The 22,551-nt window shown below is 48.0% G+C and overlaps 1 protein-coding gene across 2 annotated transcripts; it reads right to left on the reverse strand.

Annotated features, from left to right (window-relative positions):
- Nucleotides 1-258: 258 nt before the first annotated feature.
- Nucleotides 259-20,942, reverse strand: GBA1 (glucosylceramidase beta 1). Of its 2 annotated transcripts, none has more exons than XM_083167708.1 (11): nt 20,854-20,942; nt 19,716-19,823; nt 19,440-19,634; nt 19,058-19,204; nt 18,850-18,983; nt 16,574-16,746; nt 16,251-16,488; nt 4,612-4,836; nt 1,179-1,342; nt 983-1,099; nt 259-899 (listed from the first exon to the last, which is right to left on the reverse strand). In XM_083167708.1, exons 2-11 carry the CDS (start codon nt 19,771-19,773, stop codon nt 794-796), a joined length of 1,557 nt encoding a protein of 518 aa, XP_083023834.1. In that variant the 5' UTR covers nt 19,774-19,823; nt 20,854-20,942; the 3' UTR covers nt 259-793. The 2 variants fall into 2 exon arrangements, with proteins under 2 accessions (XP_083023834.1, XP_083023835.1); XM_083167709.1 differs by having other exon boundaries at nt 19,716-19,782; nt 20,854-20,892.
- Nucleotides 20,943-22,551: the final 1,609 nt, after the last annotated feature.

A 22,551-nucleotide genomic window follows, 5' to 3' on the forward strand; every position in this document is an offset into this window, starting at 1 on the left:
TAGCTGCCTCTATCCAGACTCCACCCCACTTTTGTTAATTGAACTGAAGACAATTTGCAGCAGGTGTATCACCCCATGCACCTCGTGGTACACTAACAATCCATGTTGTCAGGATAGCCGCACTTGTGTGATGTAACCAGCAGTCCTGTTCTGAATGATGCTGTGTACTACCACCTTCTCCCATCGACTGCTCCCCCCACCCCAATCATTACAATATTAACAGCGGGCTGCAGAGCATTATGACAGACACACAGCCTCTTCTGTACAGACAAATGGGATATTTTATTAGTTTCCAAGAGGAGACATGCATGCGTGCGCTTCGCCCGGAGGTCGGAGCACAGGATTCAGCCACTCTCTCCACAGAAGAATGCAGTGTGCAGCACCGTCCAAGTTCTGAGTAATCGTCCGCTCACAGATGGTGGAAAGTGATTGGGAGGAAGGGTCCCTCATCCCCCCTCCATCATCATCTATAAAACAGGGGTCACGTCATTGCGGAGCAATGCTGCAGAGCTGCCAGGAACAGCAGGGCGGAGCACTGCACTTAGGACTGTTGTAGCCAAGATGGTAATCCCTACTGTAGAGCAGACGATTGTGTTACATGGGAGGGGGCAGAATACTCGGTGCTGTCAGGGACACACCGTACTCTGCAAGCAATTAGTGCCACCGCTGCGTGTCATCTGCGGCAGCATGTTAGTAAGCAGTGCCAGGAAACAGCTGTATGGTCAGTTAGTGAGCGAGGGTGACACCTGCTGGCTGCAGCAGTACTGCAGTGACCACACATTATGCATGCCAGTCACCCCCGTCTCCAGCGGTACGTCTGGATGGAGTTTGCAGGGGACAAGGCCTCTATGTTCCCCAGGGAAGGATCAGAGATGACAAATGGAACGTCCTGAGAGTCTCTGTAATAGAAAAAGGAGGAGTGACCACCACAATACTGGCTGGGGCCCCTGTTCTCATCTGCACCACACAATGTGGCCCTTACCTGTTCAGGACCACAACCACGGCTGAGCCGTCTGGGCACAGGAATGCCACGCTCTCTAGCGGACTCTTCCGGCTGGCATCCAGTCCAACACGCTGTGCGCCCGCTGGGATGAACTTACTGCGTACAGAGAGCGCTGTGAGCGACTGGTCATGTGACCACTACATGCATGTGCACACGTGTAATACATTCCTCTCACCTGAAGTGCGCCATGTGATAGAAGGTGGGCTGCTTGTAGAACACATCCTTACTGACATCCACAATGATGGGGCTGTCCACATAATTCCCCACCCATGTGGGGCCACCACCCACATCCAGGGCCAGGTTCCAGTCCGTCCAGCCGGTCACATAATAGTTCAGATCCTGCAGATAGGAAAGGTGTGGATGTATGAGGGTCAGCAACACCCCTGGGTGGGCGAGAGACCCCATGTCCCCTGGGTGACCTCTCTCACCGTATTACGGGGGCTGCGGGCACCTGGGATGCTGGGCTACATGCGGGATATGAAGGTAACATGGACATTCAGGGATGAGTGAGGGGTACTGTAATTCTGTGGGGGGGGGGGGGGGTGGGGGGTGGGGGGGGGGGGGTGGCCGGACTGGGACTGACTATCATTAAGGCCAATTAGCCGTTACCAGGCCGTTAGATTGCCAAAACAGTCTTGTCCGCAAAACGTACGCTCTGTCGGGTGCCTTCTAACTCACACGTGAATTCCCCCCCATAGAGGGGAGGAGCAGAGTAAGCCATATTATTATATAACATGGAGTAACATGAACAATGCATTACTGTAACATGCTATTTACATACAGTACACAGCCCTACCTCTAGGATACCGTGACTGTAACACGCCACATACATACGGTACACAGGTCTACCTCTAGGATGCCATGACTGTAACACGCCACATACATACGGTACACAGACCTGCCTCTAGGACGCCGTGACTTGTAACATGCCACATACATACGGTACACAGGCCTACCTCTAGGATGCCGTGACTGTAACACGCCACATACATACAGTACACAGACCTACCTCTAGGATGCCGTGACTGTAACATGCTATTTACATACAGTACACAGCCCTACCTCTAGGATGCCGTGATTGTAACACGCCACATACATACGGTACACAGACCTACCTCTAGGATGCTGTGACTGTAACACGCCACATACATACGGTACACAGACCTACCTCTAGGATGCCGTGACTAACATACCACATACATACGGTACACAGACCTACCTCTAGGATGCCGTGACTGTAACACGCCACATACATACGGTACACAGACCTACCTCTAGGACGCTGTGACTGTAACACGCCACATACATACGGTACACAGTCCTACCTCTAGGATGCCGTGACTGTAACACGCCACATACATACGGTACACAGACCTACCTCTAGGACGCTGTGACTGTAACACGCCACATACATACGGTACACAGACCTACCTCTAGGATGCAGTGACTGTAACACGCCACATACATACGGTACACAGACCTACCTCTAGGATGCCGTGACTGTAACACGCCACATACATACGGTACACAGACCTACCTCTAGGATGCTGTGACTGTAACACGCCACATACATATGGTACACAGACCTACCTCTAGGATGCCGTGACTGTAACACGCCACATACATACGGTACACAGACCTACCTCTAGGATGCCGTGATTGTAACACGCCACATACATACGGTACACAGACCTACCTCTAGGATGCCGTGACTGTAACACGCTACATACATACGGTACACAGGCCTACCTCTAGGATGCCGTGACTGTAACACGCCACATACATACGGTACACAGGCCTACCTCTAGGATGCTGTGACTGTAACACGCCACATACATACGGTACACAGGCCTACCTCTAGGATGCTGTGACTGTAACACGCCACATACATACGGTACACAGACCTACCTCTAGGACACCGTGACCGTAACACGCTACATACATACGGTACACAGGCCTACCTCTAGGATGCCGTGACTGTAACACGCCACATACATACGGTACACAGACCTACCTCTAGGATGCCGTGACTGTAACACGCCACATACATACGGTACACAGACCTACCTCTAGGATACCGTGACTGTAACACGCCACATACATACGGTACACAGACCTACCTCTAGGATGCCGTGACTAACACACCACATACATACGGTACACAGACCTACCTCTAGGATGCCGTGACTGTAACACGCTACATACATACGGTACACAGGCCTACCTCTAGGATGCCGTGACTGTAACACGCCACATACATACGGTACACAGACCTACCTCTAGGATGCTGTGACTGTAACACGCCACATACATACGGTACACAGACCTACCTCTAGGATGCCGTGACTAACACACCACATACATACGGTACACAGACCTACCTCTAGGATACCGTGACTGTAACACGCCACATACATACGGTACACAGACCTACCTCTAGGATGCCGTGACTAACACACCACATACATACGGTACACAGACCTACCTCTAGGATGCCGTGACTGTAACACGCCACATACATACAGTACACAGACCTACCTCTAGGACGCTGTGACTGTAACACGCCACATACATACATACGGTACACAGGCCTACCTCTAGGATGCCGTGACTGTAACACACCACATACATACATACGGTACACAGGCCTACCTCTAGGATGCCGTGACTAACACGCCACATACATACGGTACACAGACCTACCTCTAGGATGCCGTGACTGTAACACGCCACATACATACGGTACACAGACCTACCTCTAGGATGCCGTGACTGTAACACACCACATACATACATACGGTACACAGGCCTACCTCTAGGATGCCGTGACTGTAACACGCCACATACATACGGTACACAGGCCTACCTCTAGGACGCTGTGACTGTAACACGCCACATACATACGGTACACAGGCCTACCTCTAGGACACCGTGACCGTAACGTGCCACATACATACGGTACACAGACCTACCTCTAGGATGCTGTGACTGTAACACGCCACATACATACGGTACACAGACCTACCTCTAGGATGCCGTGACTGTAACACGCCACATACATACGGTACACAGACCTACCTCTAGGATGCTGTGACTGTAACACACCACATACATATGGTACACAGACCTACCTCTAGGATGCTGTGACTGTAACACACCACATACATACGGTACACAGACCTACCTCTAGGATGCTGTGACTGTAACACGCCACATACATACGGTACACAGACCTACCTCTAGGATGCCGTGACTGTAACACGCCACATACATACGGTACACAGACCTACCTCTAGGATGCTGTGACTGTAACACACCACATACATATGGTACACAGACCTACCTCTAGGATGCTGTGACTGTAACACACCACATACATACGGTACACAGACCTACCTCTAGGATGCTGTGACTGTAACACGCCACATACATACCGTACACAGACCTACCTCTAGGATGCCGTGACTGTAACACGCCACATACATACCGTACACAGACCTACCTCTAGGATGCTGTGACTGTCACACGCCACATACATACGGTACACAGACCTACCTCTAGGATGCCCTGACTGTAACACGCCACATACATACGGTACACAGACCTACCTCTAGGATGCTGTGACTGTACCGGTTCCCCCGCTCCCAGCAGCCCAGCCTCACTCCCTTGTCCCATGGATAGGAGCCAACGCAGGATTCTGTGGCAAACAGGAAGTATTCTGGGAAGAGGCGGTGTGTACTCCCCAGGCTGATGTCTGCTGGGACCACGGCATCCAAGTACCAGTGTACGGCGATACCATGGACATAGCGGGCAGCCTCCAGGTCAGACAGGATCTAGGAGATAAGGACACAATCACTAACTGGGATATCCTGAGAACCTGCCATGTTGTTCCTCCACAGTCAGGCCTATATAATGGCCACCTGGCTGGTAGGCACAAGGAGCTGACAGCTGGGGACTGACTCGGTCCCTGTAAAGACACCTATAGTAGATGACGGTATGGAACAGTCTGTGAGGGGAACAGTGTGCTCTGATGAGGGGCAGAGTTTCTCATATATATGGAAGCATCATGTAACAGAGTGAGTACAGGTCACCACTGTACAACAACAGCTCTTGCAGATTACAATACAGATAATTAACAACAGACCCCGCATGTACTCCGCAACCCCCCACTGACACCAACACCTCCATGGAATATGGTGCCCACTGTACCAGATAAATCTCTGTCTGTGGCTACATCTTAGGAAAGCTTTTTACTAGTTTATTTATTCACAGTTTCTTATATAGCGCACACATATTCCGCAGCGCTTTACAGAGAATATTTGAACATTCACATCAGTCCCTGCCCCAGTGGAGCTTACAATCTGTGTTCCCTACCACATGTACACGCACACACAGACATTCTAGGGTTAATTTGTTGAGAGCCAATTAACCTACCTGTATATTTTTGGATTGTGGGAGGAAACTGGAGTACCCGGAGTAAACCCACGCAAGCACGGGGAGAATATACAAACTCCGCACAGTTAGAGCCATGGTGGGTATTGAACCCATGACCTCAGTGCTGTGAGGCAGTAATGCTAACCATTACACCGTCCGCGCTGCCCTTAGTTTCCCCTATATTCACTGCATACACCCCTATATACATTGTACACACCCCGATATACACTCCCTATAGAAACTTTACACAGCAGTTACGCAGTAGTGTATTGAGAACAACCCAACACATGTTGCATAGTCTTCCTTCTTGGAACTACTGAGGGCAGGGCGCCACTGCACGGGGGCAGCGTAAAGGGGGCGGACTGGGCCCGTCGACGTCACTGTTTTGGGCGGTCCCGGGCCGCCAGCTTCACAAAAGAAGCGTGCTCATGCCGTGCCGAAAAGGGGCGAGCCCGGCCGCCGTCGTCACAGAAGGCTCTACACTGCCGGGGGAAGCACCGGGCACCGCTATCTACAGTGGCACCGCCCTTCCCCAGTCACACCACATTTAAAAAACGGGCAGGGCGCAGCGCCCCGTTAAACAGCCTGGCGGGAACACTAGCTGTACACACTCCCAATATACACTGTACACACCCCTATATACACTGTACGCACTATCTATATACACTGTACGCACTATCTATATACATTGTATGCACCCCTATATACACTGTACACACCCCTATATACACTGTACGCACTATCTATATACACTGTACGCACTATCTATATACACTGTACGCACCCCTATATACTCTGTACGCAATATCTATATACACTGTACACACCCCTATATACAATGTATGCACTAGCTATATACATTGTATGCACCCCTATATACATTGTATGCACCCCTATATACACTATCTATATACATTGTATGCACCCCTATATACACTGTACGCACTATCTATATACATTGTATGCACCCCTATATACTCTGTACACACTATCTATATACATTGTATGCACCCCTATATACACACTGTACGCACTATATATACATTGTACGCACCCCTATATACACTGTACACACTATATACATTGTACGCACCCCTATATACAATGTATGCACTAGCTATATACATTGTATGCACTATCTATATACACTGTACGCACTATCTATATACATTGTATGCACCCCTATATACACTGTACGCAATATCTATATACACTGTACACACCCCTATATACAATGTATGCACTAGCTATATACACTGTACGCACCCCTATATACACTGTACGCACCCCTATATACACTGTACGCACCCCTATATACACTGAACGCACTATCTATATACATTGTATGCACCCCTATATACACTATCTATATACATTGTATGCACCCCTATATACACTGTACACACTATCTATATACATTGTATGCACCCCTATATACTCTGTACACACTATCTATATACATTGTATGCACCCCTATATACACTGTACACACTATATATACATTGTATGCACCCCTATATGCACTGTACACACTATATACATTGTACGCACCCCTATATACTCTGTACGCACCCCTATATACACTGTACGCACTATCTATATACATTGTATGCACCCCTATATACACTGTACACACTATCTATATACATTGTATGCACCCCTATATACACTGTACGCACTATCTATATACATTGTATGCACCCCTATATACTCTGTACGCACTTTCTATATACATTGTATGCACCCATATATACACACTGTACGCACTATATATACATTGTACGCACCCCTATATACACTGTACACACTATATACATTGTACGCACCCCTATATACACTGTACGCACTATCTATATACATTGTACGCACCCCTATATACACTGTACGCACTATCTATATTTGTATGCACCCCTATATACACTGTACACACTATCTATATACATTGTATGCACCCCTATATACACTGTACACACCCCTATATACATTGTATGCACCCCTATATACACTGTACGCACCCCTATATACACTGTACGCACTATCTATATACACTGTACGCACCCCTATATACACTGTACGCACCATCTATATACATTGTATGCACCCCTATATACACTGTACGCACTATCTATATACATTGTATGCACCCCTATATACACTGTACACTATCTATATACATTGTATGCACCCCTATATACAACCCCTATATACACTCCCAATATACACTATATGCACCCCCTATATACATTGTATACACCCCTACATACACTGTACACACTATCTATATACACTGTATGCACCCCTATATACACTATCTATATACACTGTATGCGGGATGCAGTTAAAATCCCGGCGGTCGGGATCTCGGCGTTCAGAATCCCGACGCCGGAATCCCGACCGCCGAAATGCCGACACATTCTCCCTCCTGGGGTGTCCACGACACCCCTGGAGGGAGAATAAATTAGCGTGCCGAGCGTAGCGAGGCACCGGGCCCGCTGCGTGGCGAGCGCAGCGAGCCCGCAAGGGGGGGCGATCCACGTCCCCCCCTTGTCGGCATTTCCGCTGTCGGGATTCCGGCGTCGGGATTCAATACTGAATCCACTGTATGCACCCCTATATACACTGTACACACCCCCTATACACACCCCTATATACACTATCTATATACATTGTACACACCCTCTATCTATATACACTGCACACACCCCTATATACACTATTTATATACACTGTACGCACCCCTATATACACTGTACGTACCCCTATATACATTATACGCACACCTATATACACTATTTATATACACTGTACACACCCCTATATACACTGTACACACCCCTATATACACTATTTATATACACTGTATGCACCCCTATATACATTGTACGCACCACTATATGCACCCCTATATACAGTGTGTACAGTGTATATAGGTGTACAGTGTATATATGGGTGCGTACAGTGTATATAGGGGTGCGTACAGTGTATATAAATAGTGTATATAGGAGTGTGTACAGTGTATATAGATAGAAGGTGTGTACAATGTATATAGATAGTGTATATAGGGGTGCATACAGTGTATATAGATGGTGTATATTGGGGTGCATACAATGTATATAGATAGTGTGTACAGTGTATATAGGGGTGCATACAATGTATATAGATAGTGTGTACAGTGTATATAGGGGTACGTTCAGTGTATGTCGGGGTGTGTACAATGTATATAGGGGGTGCGTACAGTGTATATTGGGAGTGTATATAAGGATTGTGTACAGGGTATGTAGGGAGTGTTTATAGGGGTGCGTACAGTGTATATAGGGGGTGTGTACAGTGTATATAGGGGTTGTGTACACCCCTATATACACTGTACACACCCCTATAAACACTAAACACACCCCTATATATACTATCTATATAAATTGTACACACCCTCTATATACACTATCTATATACACTGTATGCACCCCTATGTACATTGTACACACCCCTATATACAATGTACACACCCCCTGTACGCACCCCTATATACACTGTACACACCCCTATATACACTATATATACACTGTACGCACCCCTATATACTGTACACACTATATAAAAATTGTATGCACCCCGATATACACTGTACACACTATCTATATACACTGTACACACCCCCTATATACACTATCTATATACATTGTACACACCTCTATATACACTATCTATATACACTGTACACCCCCCCTATATAGACTATCTATATACATTGTACACACCCCCTATATACACTATCTATATACACCTCTATATACACTGTACGCACCCCTATATACTGTACACACTATATAAAAATTGTATGCACCCCGATATATACTGTACACGTCCCTATATACACTGTACACACTATCTATATACACCCCTTATATACACTATCTATATACATTGTACACACCTCTATATACACTGTACACCCCCCCTATATAGACTATCTATATACATTGTACACACCCCCTATATACACTATCTATATACACCTCTATATACACACTGTACGCACCCCTATATACTGTACACACTATATACAAATTGTATGCACCCCGATATATACTGTACACGTCCCTATATACACTGTACACACTATCTATATACACTGTACACACCCCCTATATACACTATCTATAAACATTGTACACACCCCCTATATACACTATCTATATACATTGTACACACCCCTATATACACACTATCTATGTACACTGTACACACCCCCTATATACACTCTATCTCAGTGTTTTTCAACTAGTGTGCCTTGAGCTGTTCTCAAGTGTGCCCCCAGATCTAGAGATGCCCAAACCCATTTACAGTCACCACCAGTTCAACTGTTATTTACTGGTCTCTTCTTTTTATGTAAAGGGCCAATGTATTTTATTTTTGTTACCTGTGGGGATCAGTGTGATTGTTTTTAATGTGGGGGCCAATAGGTTTGTTTTTTTCCTGTGGTGGCCAATGTGTTTTTTCCCTGTGGGGATCTTAGGGTGTGCCTTAGCAATTTTAAAGTCCTATTTAGTGTACCGCAAAGTAAAAAGGTTGAAAATCACTGCTCTATCTATATACACTGTACACACACCCCCTATATACACTATCTATATACACTGTACACACCCCCTATATACACTATCTATATACATTGTACACCCCCCCTATATACGCTGTATAGTGTTCCTTCTAGGAACTACGGAGGGCAGGGCACCACTGCACGGGGCCAGCGTAAAGGGGGCAGACCGGGCCCGTCGACGTCACTGTTTTGGGCGGTCCTGGGACACCAGCGTCACAAAAGGAGCGTGCCGTGCCGAAAAGGGGTGAGCCCGGCCGCCGTTGTCACAGAAGGGGGTGAGCCCGGCCACCCTGAAGGCTCTACACTGCCGGGGGAAGCAGCAGCGGCACTGGGCTTCCCCAGTCACACCACAGGCAGGCTGTTTTAGCAGGACGCCGCCGGAGGGGCAGGGTGCATTTGCCATCTAAAAATCGGGCAGGGCGCAGCGCCCCGTTAAACAGCCTAGCGGGAATACTAGCTGTACACACCCCCTATATACATTGCATACACCCTATATACACTCCCTACATACCCGGTACACAACCCCTATATACACTCCCAATATACACTGTACGCACCCCCCCTATATACACACACTATCTATATACATTGTATGCACCCCTATATACACTGTACACACTATATACATTGTACTGTATGCACCCCTATATACACTGTACACACCCCTACATACATTGTACACACCCTATATACACTGCATATACCCCCTATATGTGGATCAGTGCATACTTCCCCTATATACATTGCATCCACCCACTATATATACACACACACACTGTATACACCCCCCTACATAACCAACTATATACAGGCTATACAACCCTATACACATTGCATACTTCCCCTATATACATTGCATACACCCCAATATACATTGTATACGCCCCTATATACACAGGTTATACACCACCTATATACATTGTATACACCCCTATATACACTGTATACAACCCTATATACATTGCATACTTCCCCTATATACATTGCATTCACCCACTATATACACTGCACCCCAGATATGCCTTGCATTCCTCCCCTATATACATTGCATACACCCCCTGTATGCACCCCCTATATACATTGCACACACCCCTATAAACATTGCATAACCCCTATAGCCATTGTATACACCACTATTTACACTGCATATACCCCTATATACACCCACTGTATACATTCCCTATATACACACACACACCACATATATATATATATATATATATATATATATATATATATATATATATATATATATATATATATCTCATACACCCCTATATACAGTCCTTATATACACTGTACACACCCCCTATATACACAGTAAACATTCCCTATGCACACACATACGCACTCTCTATAAACATTGTAAACATCTCTATACATTGTACACATCCCCTATATACACCCCAACATACAGGATATAAATTGCATTCCTCCCCTATATACATTACACACACCCCTATATACATTATAAACACCCCCTATATACATTGCTTAACCCATTTATACATTGTAAACACCCCCTACATACATTGTAGACACCCCTATATACACTGCACACATCCATATATACGCTGAATACACCCCCTATATACACTGTACACACACACACCCTATATACATTGCATACACCCCCTATACACACACTGCATACACACATATATACATTGTACACACCCCTGTATACATTGTACACACCCCTATATACATTGTATACACCTTCTATATACACCACACAAATACATTGTATACACCCCTATATACACCCCACTGTATACATTGTACACACTCCTACAGTATATACATTATATACACCCCTATATACCTTGTATACACCCCTATATAATCTGCATCCCCCCCTATATATTGCACACCCTCTATATACATTGTATACACCCTATATACATTGCATACAAGTCGGACCTGATTTCCCCCTGCAGCTCCCCGGCAGGGGGACACACGATTTGGCACTTGATGTGCCAAGTTTTGCAAATGATACATCGCATGCCTCTCAGCCAATTGCTGACAGGCTGAGAGAGCGCTCAGCCAATCACAGGCTGCCCATTCATTGTATGGGCTTTTTTTTTTTTCAGTGCTGACAGCTCCCGGCTCCCCCCGCCCGACTCTATGTCACTGCCGCCTGTGTACCCCGCAGCGTCCGCACTACTAGCGGCGTGTCCCCCCCCCTACCTGGACGGAGCATGACAGCTCCCTGCTCCGGCTCCCCCTGCCGCCCCCCTCTCTCGCCGACGTCTCCTGCCCCCCTCCCTCGCCGGCGTCCTCAGAGTCCCCACGGCTGTACATAAGATTTATCTTATGTGCAGCTGGTCCGACGTCCCGACTCTGACCCAATGCGCACGGGACCGCGCATCGGGTCGGACCGGGTGTCAAAACCTGCGATTTGGTCCGATTTCACTGCCCGATCCATCTGGATCGGGTGAAATCGGGGCCAAATCGCATAGTGTATGGCGGCCTTTACTGTTACTGGACAAATCTCCTCCAGTTTCCAAACCTATAAGCATTCCCTGAAGACTCATCTCTTCAGGCAAGCTTATCAAATACCAGAACCAATCATAGAACCTTGCGTTCTGGTGGAATCGGTGCAATAAAGAATACAGTATCTATCCTTATGTATCAATGCCTATTTCCCTATAGATTGTAAGCTTGCGAGCAGGGCCCTCCTACATTTTGACTGTCTGTAAATACCCTGTTTTGTTGTATCACTGTCTGCTATTGTAAAGCGCAACAGAATATGCTGCGCTATATAAGAAACTGTTAATAAATAAATAAGTCCTGTTATCTCATCTACAGATAACAATCAGGATACTCCAACAACACGGTTGGCTCCTCAATTGGGAGAAATCATTGCTCATCAAGTCGCAGCAAATGCTGCATTTGGGTGCACTCCTGGACACTCAGTCCTTTAGGATGTTTCTCCCCAGGGACAAGTGCAGTTCCTTGCAACACGAATCAGGTTGTTTTTGCAGAGTCCCAGAGTCTCAATCCACCTGGCAATGAAAATCCTGGGCCTGATGGTCTCAACTTTCGACATGGTGGAGTGGGTGCAGATCCATTCACGCACCCTGCAACGCCACATTCTGCTGTAATGGGACGGACAACCTCCCCACATCAGGTCCACGTTTCTCACGACACAGGAGGTAAGAACTTCCCTTCAATGGTGGCTGCAAACAGACCATCTGACTCAGGGTGGTCCATTCTGGTTCACAGAGTGGACGATTCTCACTACCGACATCAGCCTTCGAGGCTGGGGGACGGTAGTAGAATCCCGATCCACACCAGAAACCTGCCTTTCCATCAACGTGCTGGAGCTTCGAGCAGCTTACAATGCCCTAATCCGTTCTCAAGACCTTCTCCAAGGAAAACCGGTCCAGATCAGATAGGACAACGCCTTGGCTGTGGCGTACATAAATCGCCAGGGAGGTACTCGCAGCGCAGCTGCTCTCTGGGAGGTCTCCAGGATTCTCACATGGGCGGAGCAGCACCTTCTGGCTCTATCGGCAATCTTCATCCCAGAAGTTCTAAATTGGGCGTCAGACTTCTTAAGCCGCCAAGATATCCATCCGGGGGAGTGGTCGCTCCACCCCGAGGCATTCTCTCTCTCCTGAAAGACCGTTGGGGCATGCCAGACGTGGACTTAATGGCGTCCAGACACAACAACAAAGTGTCAACGTTCGGGTCGAGATCCAGGGATCCTCAAGCCAGCTTCACGGATGTCCTATCAGTTCCATGGAATTATTGTCTTCCATATGCCTTTCCACCAATATCCATGATTCCCAGAGTAATCAGGAAATTCAAACAGGAAGGGTGGGACCTCAGCCTGATAGCTCCGGCCTGGCCACGCAGGCACTGGTATGTGAACCTACAACAAATGTCGTACCACCAACCCTTCCTCCTACTACCCCTCCGGGTGGACTTACTGAGTCAGGGACCTAGCCTGCACCCAGACCTTCAGCGCCTGTCTTTGACGGCGTGACACTTGAGACTGCCTTACTGAAAAATAAAAGGTTTTTCTTCAAAGGTAGCCAGAACCATTATTCAGGTGCGAAATCCAGCATTATCCAGAATTTATTATCGGGTCTGGCACACCTACTTTGCATGGTGTATGGCTAGGAAGTATAATTCAAAAATGTTCAAGGTAGCCAGAATCCTGGCATTCCTTCAAAAGGGCCTAGACATGGGGCTAAGACTAGCGTCTTTGAAAGTTCAAGTTTCAGCTTTATCCATCTGGTTCCAGAGGAAAATAGCTTGTCTCCCGGACGTCCGTACATTCCTTCAAGGAGTGGTACATATTCAGCCCCCGTGTGTTCCTCCTACAACACCTTGGGACTTATCTCTGGTGTTGCAGGCTTTGATCAAACCACCTTTCGAACCGTTACAGGCAGCGGATTTCAAATGGCTGACAGCCAAGACTGTGTTTCTTTTGGCAATTGCATCCGCCAGACGGGTGTCTCTCCTGTAAAACACTGTTCCTCATATTTCATCCGGATAGGGCGGTGTTATGGACTAAACCATCTCACCTTCCAAAGGTAGTCTCCAAATTCCACATCAATCAGGAGATTGTGGTTCCAGTGTTCAATACAGACGAACTCTCTGCAGAGGAACGCTTTCTGGATGTGGTCAGGGCTCTGACCATTTACCTAGACCATACTAAGCCAGTCAGAAAATATCTCTTTTCGTGCTCTACGGATTCCACAAAAAGGGGTGGCCAGCGAGCAAACAGACTATTGCTCGCTGGATTCGCATGGCTATACAGAAGGCCTAACAACAGGCTAATCTTCCTATCCCTATTTCCATCAAAGCACACTCTACCAGAGCGGTTGGCCCATCATGGGCAGCACGCCGAGGTGCATCTGCCAAACAGCTGTGCAAGGTTGCAACGTGGTCATCTGTCAATACATTTATAAAATTCTATGCCTTTGACACGTTCGCCTCCCAGGATGCCTCCTTTGGTCGTCGGGTACTTCTGACACCTCAGGCAATTCCCTCCCTTAAATACGGCTTTGAGACATCCCCGATGTCCCTTGTGGGACCCATGGACCCTGAAAAGGAAACGGAAAGTTATGGTAGAACCTACCTTGGTTAACTTTGTTTCTTTGAAGTCCATGGAAACCACAGGGCGCCCTCCCTAAATTTGTTCCTGAGGTATCCCTATGTGTGATATACTACACTGTGACCTTACACGACCTGAGTCTTGTCCATGTACCGTGGTGTGTACAGATGGCGCCGGGCTTGTCTTTGCTGGGGATGGCGGAGGACTCGCCACCCGCCATCCCCCGCCCCGCGCCATCTGTATGTCGGAAGGGGACGCGCGTGCACGAGGTGCACGCGCGTCCCGTTCCGACGGTGCTTTTCGCCGGGTCCCCGCCGGCTTCCCCGGGTCCCCGCCGGTCCACACCGCCCCCCCGCAGCCCTGCCAGTCTCCCTGAAGCTGGAGACGGGCAGGACTGCACCCGCCGCGCCGCCTCGCCGCCCGGCTATTGAGACGCTCGTGCGTGGGAGACGCACGAGCGTCTCATTCAGCCAGAGCGCCAGATTGCTGGCGGATCGCCAGGGACACGGTCCTGGCGCTCCGCCAGCAATAATAAGGCCGGCGCCATCTGTATGTGTGAGTACTTGGGCATGTGTTCTCTCTGTCCTCTTCTCTGCTTCCTGCTTATGGCTGGTTACCAAAACTGTCTGACTGAGCCTGGAGGCGGGGTTATAGGGGAGAGGGCCCGGGCATTCTGGGAAACTTTGAAAAGCTTTGCTGATTGGTGCCTCGGACCCCCTGGATCCACCTACAACCCCGATGTCCCCTGTGGTTCCCATGGACTCCAAGGAAAGGAAGTTAACCAAGGTAGGTCTACCATAACTTTCCTTATATACACCCCTATATACACTGTATATACATTGTATACATCCCCTATATGCATTGTATACACCCTTATTTACATTGCACACACCTCTATACACATTATACATTGTATACAACGGACGGGTCTGAAGGTTAGGACATTTATATAAATAAATTGAATTGTGACAACAAAACGCGTAATTTATCCTTTGTTTTTATTTCGGGGGGCAGTTACCCGACACTCCTTCCATACCCCCAACATGCCCTCCTGTCCCCTGCTAGTGACACAAGTATTCATTGTACTGGTGACTCCAGAGTGATCACACATCCATCTGGACTGACGCGTTTTGCTCTGAGGCACTTACCACTTTAGGCCAGTAGGGAAGAAGGATCCTCTGGTCATCAACAATCAGGATTTGTACGCGGCTGTGTGAACTGTTGGCAAAGGCTGGACCCAAATCCTTTGCAATAAAGTCTCTCATGCCCTCCGGCGTGAATCCCAAACACTGGAACGGATAATCACTTATCATCCCAGCTGTGGGCTCATTCTCCACTGTGACCGCCCAAAACGTCACATTGTGCTTTGCGTATTCATCCAAAAACCTAGAACGTCACAGGAAAATAGCTGCTTAGGATTCAGACACAATTTCCAATAGACTCCACTACAACAATGGACCTCTATCCAGACCTGATGAAGTACTGGGCCCAGGCTTTGTGGTACTGGTCTCCAGGAGATCCTTTCAAGGTTCCCCTGCCCATAACCTTCCCGTTCGTCTTCATCCATGGTGGGGCTGTCCATGGACTGGCAAAGAGGGATATGGGTCTTTTGGATAAGGCCTTTGCTTTCTGGATTACAGGAATCTAGAATAAGACATTTAATGGTAGTTGAACTGCCCTCACATTCCCACCTCTACTCCACCACCCTGACCTTTCCTTCATTAGGCCACTACCGACCTTCCCACCTCTGCTCCACCACCCTGACCTTTCCTTTATTAAGCCACCACCCTGACCTTCCCACCTCTACTCCACCACCCTGACCTTTCCTTCATTAGGCCACCACCGACCTTCCCACCTCTACTCCACCACCCTGACCTTTCCTTCATTAGGACACCACCCTGACCTTCCTGCCTCTACTCCACCACCCTGACCTTTTCTTCACAAAGCCACCACCCTGACCTTCCCACCTCTACTCCACCACCCTGACCTTTCCTTCATTAGGCCACCACCGACCTTCCCACCTCTACTCCACCACCCTGACCTTTCCTTCATTAGGACACCACCCTGACCTTCCTGCCTCTACTCCACCACCCTGACCTTTCCTTCACAAAGCCACCACCCTGACCTTCCCAGCTTTAGTCGGGATACGGTCATTGGGTCTACAGCAAGTTGGTCGACAAGCGTTGGGTTGACATGGGTCAAGGTTGACAGGTCATTAGGTAGTCGCAAGCATCAGGTTGACACAAGCATTAGGTCGACAGGGTCTGGGTAGACAGTGAAAAAGGTTTTTTCACCGTTTTTTTGAGCCGACAGGTGGTATTTCATGCCCTACCATCCACTAGGGCGTGGTGGGAGAATAAAATAGTGCTCAAAGCATTGTGAGCGAAGCAAGCGATGCGGTGCATTGGAAACTGTGTCCATGTTGACTGTGTCGACATTCGGGTAAAAAAAATCCCATGTCGACCTATTGCTTGTGTCGACATTGGTTTGCTTGTCAACCATCTTGCTGTAGACCAAACGATCCCAACCCCTCTAGTCCACCACCCTGACCTTTCCTTCACTAGGCCACCACCCATAGTCCACTGTCCTGACCTTCCCACCAATAGTCCACTGTCCTGACCTTCCCACCCATAGTTCACTGTCCTGACCTTCCCACCCATAGTCCACTGTCCTGACCTTCCCACCCATAGTCCACTGTCCTGACCTTCCCACCCATAGTCCACTGTCCTGACCTTCCCATCTATTGTCCACTCTCTTGACCTTCCCACCTATAGTCCACTCTCTTGACCTTCCCACCTATAGTACACTGTCCTGACCTTCCCACCCATAGTCCACTGTCCTGACCCTCATGGCTACATTCTACTCCATAATATTCATATGTCACCTCTCAGGCTCGCTGCCTAGGTCTTATCCTTGACTCTGAACTGTCCTTTGTACCCCACATTCAATCTGTTTTAAAATCCTGTCACATGCACCTAAAAAAACATATTTAAAATCCGCCCTTACCTTACACAAGAGACTGCAAAAACTGTAATCCCTGCTCTCATCATCTCACGCATTGATTATTGCAATAGTCTCCTTATTGGCCTTCCCCAATACAGACTCTCACCACTACAGTCCATCATGAATGCAGCTGCGAGGCTAATCTTCCTAGCCAGACGTTCATCGTCTGCAAAGCTACTCTGTCAGTCACTTCACTGGTTATCTGTATTCTACCGTACTCAATACAAAATTCTTTTACTTACACAGAAAGCCATAAACCAAACTACACCAACATACATCTCTTCTCTTATCTCAAATATCATCCAACACGACCTCTACTCTCCTCCCAAGATCTGCGTCTCACATCCACACTCATTACTCGCTCCCATTCCCGACTGCAGGACTTTCTTCCGGCTGCACCCACTCTGTGGAATGCCCTCCCAAGCACAATAAGACTCTCCTCCAGTCTCCAAACCTATAAGCGTTCCCTAAAAACTCATCTCTTCAGGCAAGCTTATCAAATTCCAGAACCAGTCACAGAACCTTGCATTCTGGTGGAATCGATGCAATAAAGAATACAGTATCTATCCTTATGTATCAATGCCTATTTCCCTATAGATTGTAAGCTTGCGAGCAGGGCCCTCCTACCTTTTGACTGTCTGTAAATACCCTGCTTGTTGTATCACTGTCTCCTTTGTAAAGCGCTGTGGAATCTGCTGCGCTATATGAGAAACTTAATAAATAACATAAATAAATAAATATCACCTTCAGTTTGGTGTCTTCCTCCTGCAGACTGAAGGACTGTAACTTGAAGTCACCCGCAGTGTCAAGGTAGGTGTAGATGCGCGTGGAGAAGTCACAGCTGGCCATAGGAACGCGGAGTATGTTGTATCCGATACCTGGTCAACAAGAGCAGTTTATACATCTATATATCACAAATATACACATTCGCCCACACACAAAGTGCTATCACCTCCCTCAGAGAAGTAGGACTTGAGAAGATTCTCCTGGCTGCCGGCACTGAGAGCCAGAATGTTCATAGCTGCCGAGTCGGTCACCGCACCACCAAAACCCTTCATGACCTGAAATCTCTGCTTGTCATTCAACGTTAGGGTCAGACCTAGGGAGAAACAGTACATCGTGGTGGCACCTTATTACATTCATCACTAGCTGCCCAGCCTGCACCTGGGCTGAATACACAGAACCCACAATCTATGTGCGGGTCCTTGGAGATGTTGAAGGTAGCTATGGTTACAAAGAAAACCAAACCATGGTCTCTGAAAGAGGCTGTCAAATACTGTAACACCTGAGCAAAGACCGCTTGTCTATGGGCCCTATACATGCAGTATAATTACCTGAGGGAAGGGTCTGGTTCTTGGTGATGGGACCCGTGCTTCCCTGAAGACGCCGCCCAGCCTGGCTGCTCTCGTGCACTGTGAAGTTACCCAGGGGTGGGAGGTCAGTGGCATCTATACTGTCACAGTAGGTGGCATTACATCTACAGACAACCGAGCTGTGTCCAAAATTCTCCTCCACACATGGGAATGAGCCTGAAAGATAAGACAGCTTGGTGGCTGTTCTTGACAGAGGACTCATATCGCGCTGATGACCCTCATTAAGTTCCCGCTCACCTGAAACACTGGAAGACCAAGCCAGTGCGGCCAAGACCAGCCATCGTACATCCAACATGTCTCCGACCTGAGCCACAAAGCACAACCAGGGTTATGGGCCGCTCCACTCTGCAGGGAAATATAGACTGGACAATGAGGGTGGGGCGATGAGGGGAGATCGCGGGTGGGCACGGAGCGATCGCGGGCGGGGAGCGACCAGTGGGCGATCACGGGCGGGGGGGCGATCAGGGGAGATTGGGGGAATTGAGGGGAGATTGCAGGCAGGGCAACCAGGGGAGATCGTGGGAGATGAGGGGAGATCAAGGGCAGGGACAAGATAGCAGGTGGGGCGATAAGGGGAAATCGCAGCGGGGTGATGCAGAGGGATTGCGGGCAGGGCCCCCACATATATACACACACTGTGCCCCCATATATATACACACACACACTGTACCCCATATCTACAAACACTATGCCCCCATATCTACACACACCCTCTGCCCCCATATCTACACACACCCTGTGTCTGCATGCACCGTTCCCACATATACACACACACTGTACCCCCATAGCTAAACACACACACACACACTGTGCCTAAAATATATATATATATATATATATATATATATATATATATATATATATATTTTAGGCACAGTATGTATATACATACTTACACCCCCTCCTGTGCCTCCATATCTAAACCATACTTGCCTACCTGACCCTCTCCATGAGGGAGAAAATTTCCCTGGTAATGTATGATTGCCAGCACCTGTGGGGAGCTAGGGAAAGTTGTTTCACCACAGGTGCTGGCAATCATACATTATCCATACCTCCCAGCATGCCCTTCTCCAGGAGGACACAATGCTCTGCTCCTGGACTTCCCTGGTAATGTAGGATTGCCAGCACCTGTGGGGAACTAGGGAAAGGTGTCACCACAGGTGCTGGCAATCCTACATTACCAGGGAAGTCCAGGAGCAAAGCACTGTGTCCCTCATGGAGAGGGTCAGGTAGGCAAGTATGACTAAACACATTGTGCCCTGATTAGATAGACAGACAGACAGACATACACAAACCCTGTGCTGCCCACATATCTACATACACTGTGTCCCATATATATAATGGTTCTTGCCTTTACACACACAGCAGGACTCACCCTCCATGCATGCACTGTAGCCTAGAGCAGACACTTCCTGGTCATGTGACCACTCAGTACCAGTCATGTGACCTGCATGTAGGAAACAGCTATTCAGTTCTAGGCAACACCTATTGTTTCACTGTGGGGAACTGCAAGTACCAGCATGTACTACAGGCTTTCCCAACCACGGTCCTCAAGGCACACCAGCAGTGCAGGTTTTAAGGTGGCCATAAATCAGAAAGATATTGTACCCAATCATACAATCTCAATTGATTGTAAGATGGATTGTATGCAGATTGTGTGCACATCTTGTGTACACAATCATGCAGCAGATGGATTGTATGACTGATTGTATGCACATCTTGTGTACACAATCATGCAGCAGATGGATTGTATGACTGATTGTATGATGGATTGTGTGTAGATTGTGTGTCCAAAAACCACCAAGGACTGCCGGGGATTTCAAGGGAAATTGTACACAATCATGAGCGCAATCGATCTTAAGATCGATCTTTCTGATGTATGGCCAGCTTTAAGCTGTGTACACACGGGGGCTATAGGGGCTGAAATCGCTGGAAATATGGTCCCAGGCGACCATATTGCCAGTGATGGGAGTGTGCCCCAGCGATAAATCACCGTGTGCGGGCTCCCGTTTTCAGCCCCGTTCTAATCGCTGGTCGCAGGAGCTTGCTCCTGCGACCAGCTGATTACCTCTGCGGCACCGCCGGCAGAGGTTCCCTTTCATCAGCGACCATCTCTGGTCGCTGATGAAAAGGAGACACTGAGCAATATAGTAAGAGGGAAGTCCAGGAGCAGAGCATTGTGCACCTATGGATTGGGTCATGTTGGAGGGTATGCTGCAGTCACCTGTACTGACACCTGTCCCAGCCATACCTAATGCAGCACAGGTGAGGGCAGTCATACAGTAAGGGGGAAGCACAGGAGCAGAGCATTGTGCACCTATGGAATGGGTCATGTTGGAAGGTATGCTGCAGCCACCTGTGCTGACACCTGTCCCAGCCATACCTAGTGCAGCACAGGTGAGGGCAGTCATACAGTAAGAGGGAAGCACAAGAGCAGAGCATTGTGTACCTATGGAATGTATCATGTTGGAAGGTATGCTGCAGTCACCTGTACTGACTCCTGTCCCAGCCATACCTAGTGCAGCACAGGTGATGGCAATCATACAGAAAATTCTGACAGAAACTCCATATGTACCTAACCCTCTCATCCAACCTCCCTAACCCTCCCACCGCAGCCTCACCCTAATTCCTCATTCTGAGTGCCTTAACATATACCCCATCCCAGCAGCCTCACGCCAATAACCTTGAGCACTCACAGACTTGAGGAAAAGTGTTTTCTCCTTCCTACTTCATTGCAGCCATTACATTGGGTTTATCCCTCCCTTCCCTTCCTTCTAATTAGACAGGCAGTTTTTTCTACCCCAGGATCATGCTCCTCCTCTTCCTTCCTCCTCCCTATATAGCTCAGCCCCTCCTATAGCCATTAGTCTTTTTCCTGTCTCCTATCTGTGTACAGGTAGTTAGAGTAGTGTTTGATATTTTTATATCCCAGTAGGCTATATGCTGCTGGGCCTGGGCAGTGAAAGGTTGGCAGTGCTTTCCTGTTTTCTGAAGTCCTGGCCGGTGGTGTTGACTTCTATATGTATGCAGCTTTGACCCGGTGGGTATGCAGTTATAAGTATCCTCTGGTATC

Source organism: Crinia signifera, chromosome 12 (assembly GCF_055691185.1).
Source record: "Crinia signifera chromosome 12, ASM5569118v1, whole genome shotgun sequence".
NCBI classification, from domain to species: domain Eukaryota; kingdom Metazoa; phylum Chordata; class Amphibia; order Anura; family Myobatrachidae; genus Crinia; species Crinia signifera.